This window comes from Gavialis gangeticus, unplaced genomic scaffold, assembly GCF_001723915.1.
Source record: "Gavialis gangeticus isolate Ggan-Ray unplaced genomic scaffold, GavGan_comp1, whole genome shotgun sequence".
NCBI lineage: Eukaryota > Metazoa > Chordata > Crocodylia > Gavialidae > Gavialis > Gavialis gangeticus.
In genome coordinates this window covers 100,840,017-100,848,605 of record NW_017729024.1, presented here as the reverse complement: position 1 = coordinate 100,848,605, position 8,589 = coordinate 100,840,017, and the positions used below count along the sequence as shown (strand labels likewise).

The window sequence follows — 8,589 nt, the reverse complement described above, 5'->3', positions numbered from 1 at the left end:
AGCAGGTCAAAAGAGGTGATCCTCCCCCTCTATGCGGCACTGGTCAGGCCGCAGTTGGAGTACTGCGTCCAGTTTTGGGCGCTGCACTTCAAGAGGGATGTGGACAGCATGGAGAGGGTCCAAAGGAGGGCCACTCGCATGATCAGGGGACAACAGGGCAGGCCCTATGAGGAGAGCCTACGGGACCTGAACCTGTTCAGCCTCCAAAAGAGAAGGCTGAGGGGGGATCTTGTGGCCTGTTATAAACTAGTCAGGGGGGATCAACAGGCTTTGGGGGAGTCACTGTTCCCCCGAGCACTGCCAGGAGTGACCAGGAATAACGGTTACAAGCTGGCAGAGGGTAGGTTTAGGTTAGACATCAGGAGGCGCTATTTCACGGTCAGGGCGGCTAGGGTCTGGAACCAACTTCCAAGAGAGGTGGTGCAGGCTCCTACCCTGGAGGTTTTTAAGAGGAGGTTAGATGAACGCCTTGCTGGGGTCGTTTGACCCCAGTACTCTTTCCTGCCATGGCAGGGGATCGGACTAGATGATCTGCTAAGGTCCCTTCCAACCCTAGAAACTATGAAACTATGAAATATAATCCAATGCAGACACACCAATCAAAGAAAGTGAAAGAACCATCCAAAATGCATCCAGTCGCATGTTTACATGCTAAGGGAAGGTTGTGTTAATGCAAAAGGATTCAAAACAACTGCACTTATATCTAGCTACCAGGAACCACCCTGCTTTTAGTAGCAGAGGGGGCAGACAGACACCAAACCTTCCCTCTCAGTAGTGTCTCCTGAATACCCTGCTATGTGGAGACCCTTTCCCTTACAAAAGTCTTGTAAGCCCTAAAATGAGTTCATGCTTACTCTTATATAGAGCCTGTAGGTGGTCACCTGAGTCTTAAAGGTGTTTACCTGATTACCTGCCCTCTGGACATTAGTCTTCTGAAGAACTGTATTTCCCAAAATGTTCTTTCTTAAAGGATTTAAAGAAGATACAAAGAGCATTAAGCTGTGTTCATACCCTGAGGACTCCTGCTCTGTTACATTAACTTTAAATCAAATGTTTGAAGCACAATATTGAAAAATAGTTGGCACTAGCTCTTGTACATTCTTACAAGATAAGATAAGATTATTCCAACTTTACAACTTGGTACATCTGTGAGTATTTGATGGCTCCTGAGAAAACAGCTGATTGAACTTCAAATACTTTGAAAAGAAAGCTACATGCTCATTTTGAGTGGCACCTTAGGCTGCAAGTAGTAATATTAAAAATCAGTGGAACTTCCCTGCTACTTAATGTAAGTAAATTCAAGCACCAAACACCTTCTGTTGTTCTATTTTCCTTCTCCTTAGAGGAAGCTGACACCTCATGGGAAAAGATTTAGCTGTAGTGAGTCGAATTCACTGCTGCAATCAGCAGGAAATCAGAGATGTAAGATTGAATTTAATGGTATTTGTTTTGGTAAATAAGAATTTATTTTGAAAACAGATTTCTTTCTGCATAAAGATGGTAGCCCTGTGCTTGATTAAGATCTGTTTGTAGTTGGAACCAGCTGAATTATTTTTTTGCTTCTAGTTTCTGTTATTAAAACTTGTTTCACATTCATGTTACCCTTTTCCCTTTTTTATACAAGTGATTTAACTTTCCACAGTCCTTGGCTAGGGATAGAAGTTACACATAAACTAGTTTAAGTGATCAGAAACTGGTTTAAACCTGTAAGAGAACAGAAGCTCAGTGCACATAAACCAGTTTCAAAGTGCCTGAAACTTATTTAAGATAAACCTGTAGAATCAGACTTAACTGATTCAGGTCAAGCCAGTTTATGAAACTTCTGTCCCAGACTCCTTCCTTGTTCAAGTTAAATCAGAATCCCCCAGCATGGGCTGTGTGTTCACTTCCTCTTCCTGCTGCCCCAAAAGCCCAGACCCACAGCAGCAGGACTCTGCAGGGTTGCTTATCACTTCCTCTTCCTGCTTCTAGGTGCCTCTGAGATTTGTAGTCCATGATCAGAGCCAGCAGGCTTCCACAGGGTTGTTCCCTTCTGTTCAATACATGCTTACTTCAGAGAAAGGACTATTTCTGTTCAAGCTTTTATGAATTCAATGCCACTACCTTTTTTTACCACCCACCCCCTACCCAGCCTGGTAGGTCCTGCCCCCTCCCACCCCACCCCACATAGGCAGACCCTCCAGCTAGCAAACCATTTATTAACTATTTAAAAATTAAACCAGTCTATTTAAAAATTAAACTAAGTTTTGTGAAAGTTAATCTGCTAGGGAAGGGCCCCTCTACACATTTAATTATTTAAATAGTTGATAGTCTTTATTATATGCTCCATTTGCCCCTGGCTTTGCATATGAATCTTTGAATTGTGCACAAAGCATATACCTTCACACATAGGGAAATAGCATGGCAAAATACCTGAAGATGCATGTGTGTATTCACCTAAAAGACATGTTATACTCAGTGGATTCCTGATAATACTCTCCTTCATCACTATTATAAAAATATCTGACAAACTGATCATTCTGTGGGTACCTTGAATATTTCCCCTATTAATGAAAGCTTATTCTATGTTGTTCTTTTCTGGCTAAATAATTTGGAAACATAGCAGGGTCTGCAGAAGCATATTACAGTTTATTCATTTCAGGCTTATGATGAGCACCTTTTCATTTGTTTTTTCTCTAGGACAAGTCTGAAATTGGAAATGTGTCTCACACTGTTCCTAGTATATATTCTATGAATTAAGCTTCTTATACTTTGAAATAGGAATAGCTTGAGTGAGCTACTATGTGCCTGAATTACATTGCCCTACCACAGCTTTTAACATTTTGTTAAATATTTACAAACTGAAGTCCAGTTCTGCACACTGTATTCAAGAAAAAAGCACACTACATTCAATGTAGCTTTTCTATGTAAAAGACCACGGAATGGGACTGATTCTGAGTGGGGCTGACCACCCATCAAATTTGCACCCCAGAATTAGAAAAAAGATTTGAATCTTGAGAGAAGTTAAAATTAATTCTCGTTGCATATTTGTGTTTATTGAAAAAAATGTTTTAGCTCAAGAAGTCTCCTAAAAGAAGAGACCTGAAGTGGCAATTTAATTCCAAACTATTCTGTGAAGCACAAACAATTGATATGCTACCTTTTGTTTCACGCCCCAACACTGAGATAGGAATAGCCAACAAATCTGTAATCATTACAGAGATTTCTCTGCTTGTTTCTTGCTATGTTATTTCTCTTTGCTGTACCTTTCATCTCTGTGAAAGTTTGAGAGAGCAAAGCAGTCCAGTGCTTTTGCTAACCGCTTGTCCAAAGTTCTTGTATTACTGTAAGAGCCTAGTAAAATGTCTTTAAGTTAGGAACAGAAGTCTAGATTTAGTCTTAGAAAAAGGATTAATCTCAGACTTACTTTGCCTGTATGTTTCTATGTGTATGAAAAAAGTTTGCTATTATCCAGTATTTCTGGTGATATTGACTAATTAGCCATTGTCAACTATATTTGTTTTATTGATAGTTGATTAGTAAGACAAATAATTTTATTTTTTTCTAGGAAAATATGTTAACAGAAGAAAGATCACTACATTAGCTTCATTTTCATATCCCTTCTTCCAGCCTAATGCAGTGGGCATAATTCTTATAATCTTACAAAATCTGTGTGTGTGTGTGTGTGTGTGTGTGTGTGGGTGTGTGTGTGTGTGTATAAAAATTAGACTATAATGTTTTACATTTGTAATTCCTTCCTTTCCTTAGAAATAGCACAGATATTTGTTTTTAGGTGTATTTTATACTTTCTAGGAAACTTATAACCACAAGAACTTAATTCCAGAAAAAAAATCCCCAAAATATATTGCATTAAATAGCATAATTTTTACAAGCTTCCTGAAATGATTTCTCAGGACAGAAGTAATTAGAAAATATTACCAACAATTACAATATAAAAAATAAATCTAGGTAAACATTTGCAAATAACCAATTAAGTTAGTATTAATTAATTGGTTTCAATAAACCGATAGTCTGATATCAACGCTTAAGATGAATTAATAAACATGCATAATGCTAACCTTAGTATACTTAATTTTCAGATCCCTGAGTGGTTCAGGCAGTTCTGGAGCAGAATTGCTATGCGGGGTTTTAGTCATCTTTTCAGTTGACATGTTTAAGGTTAGCTGCTGAAACACAGGTGAAATAAGGTATCAGAGAGAAGTGCAGTGATTTTGTCCTGTCTGAGCATTTAGTTTTATTTGTGCTTTTTTGTCTGGATTATGGAATATTTGCATACAAGGATATGATTGGATGAAAAATCTCATGCAAAAAAACCCACCCTACTGCTGCAGTGTTTTCACTGAGACTGAAATCTTTATGAAGCAAAGTCTGTACTATAGTTGTATAAAAATACATTATTAATGTTTGTGAATAATAGAACATTATTTTGTTCTTACCTGCAAAAATTCTTCCTTGGTTTAGGCACGCCTACAGATTCTAATGGGTGTTCTTGAGTTTCCTTCACAGTTTTGGAGGTGAAGACAGATACGTTGGTATTGGGGGACAGGCTAAGTCTCTTCTATTAGGGAGGAACCAGGATAATTTCAAGTTCTGTAAATAATGCAGCAGAAGAATCTAGCTTGTGACTAGTGGAAAATATCATCCCTGTCAATAACACTTCCTGTTTTGAACATGTAGATAGGAGCTTGTGTGCTAATACAAGATCTCTCAGTTCCATACCAAAAAATGTAAAGGTGGGATAGGATTATAGACCTGACCTGTTTTATCCAAAACATGTGTTGAATGTCAGCACACTAATTCATTAAATAAATTAACACAACTGCCCAGTAAAAGGATAGTGGAGCCCCAGCTCTCACCAGGTTTAAGCTTACAAACTGGCTGTAACCTGACATAATACAATAACTGGGAAATAACTAACAGACTCAATTAGTAGTTTAACTACAAGTCTATGTTATCAAGGTGATAACAATTAACAAACAACAGTAAACAGTAGGAATCAAACAGTGAAGTAAGAAAAAGAACAAAGAAAAGTAAGGAAAAAAGAGAGAGCAAACTCTCTTTTCTCTTCACTTGCAACGTAGTTGCAGGCACTGACAGCTTATTTGACAAGTCAACCAAGCACTAGAAGCAGAGAGCAGAGTGCTTTCCCAGCTCCCCGCTCCCCAGGAGTCTTTGCCTCTCTTTAGATACTCGAGCTCCTCTATCAAAGGGAGGGTGATATGTTACCCTTCACTTGGTGGTGGTCACTTGGTAGTCTTCTGTTGGTCTGGGACTTATTCCAGTGTCACATGGGAAGCCTTGCTTCACACCCAGGAAGAACACATATGCAAACAGGAAAACAAATTCTCTCAAGCTTTCAACCAGACCCACATTACTACACTACCACACACACTACAACAATCAATCCACTCTCCCCCAAGCCGCCGGTGCAAGCCCTTCTTAAAGCCTTCAATCATACCACCTCTGTCAATCATTCTTAAGACCAATCACTCCCACAGAGGTGCAGTCAATCATTTACCATACCAATTAAAACACAGCTCACCTCAGGAAAGGTAGCTGTCAACTTACTGAAAGTTCATGCCAAATCACGTTACCTTACATAAAACAGACTGGGCATGCTCAGAACTCAAAAACTGGGCCATTCTCTCATGATATTTCAAAACTTCACAAACTCTGGATCTTTCTGTACTACAGACCCACTGAACATGTGAAAATTTACATAAATAACTTAAGAAAACTCAGTAGCTAAGCCAGGGGCACTGTGGATTGTGGCCCAACATATCTCATATCCCCTCCTTGATGGTTTTTGGTTTACCAGAATGGCCATCACCTGTATCAATCGAGTTACAGTGTCCCTGGCCACAGACTCCCTTACTTCTATGCCCAACGTGGCAGTGCTGGAGGAGTAATGGTTGCTCGGGCAGTGCCGTGCAAAAGATCTATTATTTACACTAGACTGAATCTCAAATGTTGTGGCCTGCTAGAATACATCAAAATAGGAATGTTAACTGTTATTCATATCAAAGCTTATGTTAGCTGTTATAACTTTATGCATCCTCTCAACATCTTACACAATCTCAATCAAGCACTTAACATCCCTATCGTGCAAAACAAAGTAACAATGTTACAGACAAATATTACAACAATTAGGTGCAGTGTGATAGTTAAGATTCCAGTAGCAGTAGTAGACCAGCCTAAAATTGATTCCCACCAAGAATGTTTTCCCAATTTAACTACTGAATTAAAAATGTTGGTGCTTTTTTGGTTATCATGGGAAATGTTAATGATTAACTGATGCGTACTGTGCTGATTTTCTTCCAACAACATTTTTGGATGATACAACAGATTCTGATCTACATCCAGATTCATTCCAATAGGTACCGAGTCTACACATTTAAAACTAGCCAAACTGCTTCTTGTTTTGTGAGACACTTGTGCAAGTTTATTTCCCAAAGTCTCTGTATCAGTAGAATTAATTAGACCTGTTTCCAGGCTCAGGCCACTTATTGAACTTGACAAGTCTCATTTCCTAATTCTGTGTAATGATCTTTGCACTTTCCACTCCCAACCAAAACATCCTGATTTTAAAGGTTTGATGAATTCATTACACTCATGATTGAGCCAATTTACATTCAGATAATCCAAATACCATTCCACCTTTCTTAAAGCTTTTACCAGCTCAACTATTAAAGTGTGTGAATAATCTTGTCTAACATGTACTAAACCTGCTGGTACAATATCAGGTGTAATCACAGCATCTATGTTAACCACTGCTGACATATGACCCATATGGATAGACCACCATCCTATTAAATCCTTTTTCATTACAATGTCTGTGTACCCAAACTGTGTCCAACCATGTGTACTGTTTTCACAGTGTCTGATAGATTTATTATGTACAGTCCAATTTACTGAAGATAAGTCTGATAAACTCCACATTGATCCGCTGGTAAACACTGCTGATGAAGGTGCTTGAAATTTGATCCTGCTGCTATGGCTTGATTCCAGATATTCCACAGAAAAATGTCATTGCATGTATACCCAAAATGCTCAGCCAGTGATGATGATGTGAGGCACATGCCACATCAATATTATGCAGCTAGCAACCCTTTTGGATTGTACTGGTATACAACCATTTACCCCGCAAATGACTTGAATGGAAAAAGTGCCAAATTTATGTTCCAGTGCATTCTGTTTGATTGTCACATCCTTTCTGAAATTCCATAGTCGAGTTTCCATGGTCATCTTCATGCTACACATCGATATTTATACCATCACAATTTATCAAAATGTTGACGCCGACATTTTAGACTTGCATTATATCCATGTGGTATATATGCCTATGGGATCCCATTCTTTGTCAGATTGGCCCCATGCAGTTTTAACAGGATCCATGGATATAGACTCTAAATTGTATATGCTACTGTATCAGGTTGTCCTGGGTCAGACTCCTAGCTGACGATAAGGATGGCAGTTGGCATTTATACCATGGTGCTTGATTCAGTTTTCTTGTCTTTGGTCCTTACCACGGGTAGCTGGCTCCCTCTGCCTGCTCTCTGATGTACAGTTGGACTTGGTGTGTGTGCATTCAATAAGAATAGTAGTATAAGGGGTACTCCTCTTGTCAAACTATTCAGTCCCACCCACTGACAGGTGCTCTGCACCCTGGCTGCCATCTTGGCTGTGATCTTTGGACTGGAAGTCCTATCCCCTAGCCTCTGACTTCTGCCACTGGAAGTCCTGCCCCTTGCCCCAGCCACACTTCTTTTAGGAGGGGATTTGCAGCTTTATAACCAGAAGTCCCAACCTGCCATGTAGTCCATGATATCAAAAGTCTCACCCCCTGGCAGCCATCTTGGCCACCAACTTGACCACCATGTTGGCCACCATCTTGGTGCCAGAAACCCTGCCTCCCATCACATGGACTGTGACATCAGAAATCCCACCCCCCTCACTGCCATGTTGGCTGCCATGTTGTCCCAAAATCCTGTGCCCCATAACATGGCCTGTGACATCAGAAGATCCAACCACCCTACCCCAAAACACACCCAGAAGGCGATTCTTCATCTGTTTTTGAAAGATCATGATTATTGTGAAAACAAAAAGAGGGGGACTTTGGAGGGTGCCTTGAAAGATCATGATTATTGTTGGGGGGCGTGGACAGATGCATACATTACAGAAAGAATGTGCAGTGTTTTGAAAATTCATGATTATTATTGGAACGAAAGGGTAGATTTTGTACAGAGAGGGGGTGGCAAACTCAGAGGTAAGTGACATGTGGGACAAAAAGTCTGAGCCTGGTTAAAAATGAGAGTTGATAAAGCTAAGTGCTGTTGAGGAAAAAATGGAACCCTCTAGTGATAGTGATTCAGAAAGTCCCTCAAATGCTTCCCCTCCTTCTCAACCTGTGGAGTGGAAGAGTGGGAGTGGCAGATGTGATTCTGGGGACCCAGTAGAGGGTCTTTCAAATGCCTCCCCTCTTCCTAGGCATTTGGAGGATGTCTGGTCAGATGTCGATACGGCATGGGTGAGAAGATGGGAGTGGCCTATAGCAAGGTTTGGAGCCCAGAAGTATGTAGAGGAGTTTTG

The 8,589-nt window shown here is 40.1% G+C and overlaps 1 protein-coding gene across 3 annotated transcripts in view; it reads right to left on the bottom strand.

Moving 5' to 3' along the window:
• The window catches only part of ALDH1A1 (aldehyde dehydrogenase 1 family member A1), a 68,415-nt gene extending 63,001 nt beyond the window's left edge, over positions 1 to 5,414 (bottom strand). For 2 of the 3 annotated variants that reach the window (XM_019517458.1, XM_019517460.1), the window contains exons 1-3: positions 5,227 to 5,414; positions 4,437 to 4,590; positions 4,059 to 4,166 (exon numbers count right to left, since the gene is read on the bottom strand). In XM_019517458.1, the coding sequence (XP_019373003.1) occupies positions 4,059 to 4,151 (93 nt within the window). In that variant the 5' untranslated portion in view covers positions 4,152 to 4,166; positions 4,437 to 4,590; positions 5,227 to 5,414. The remainder of the gene's footprint in view (positions 1 to 4,058; positions 4,167 to 4,436; positions 4,591 to 5,226) is intronic. The other variant, XM_019517459.1, reaches the window with a different exon arrangement.
• Positions 5,415 to 8,589: the final 3,175 nt, after the last annotated feature.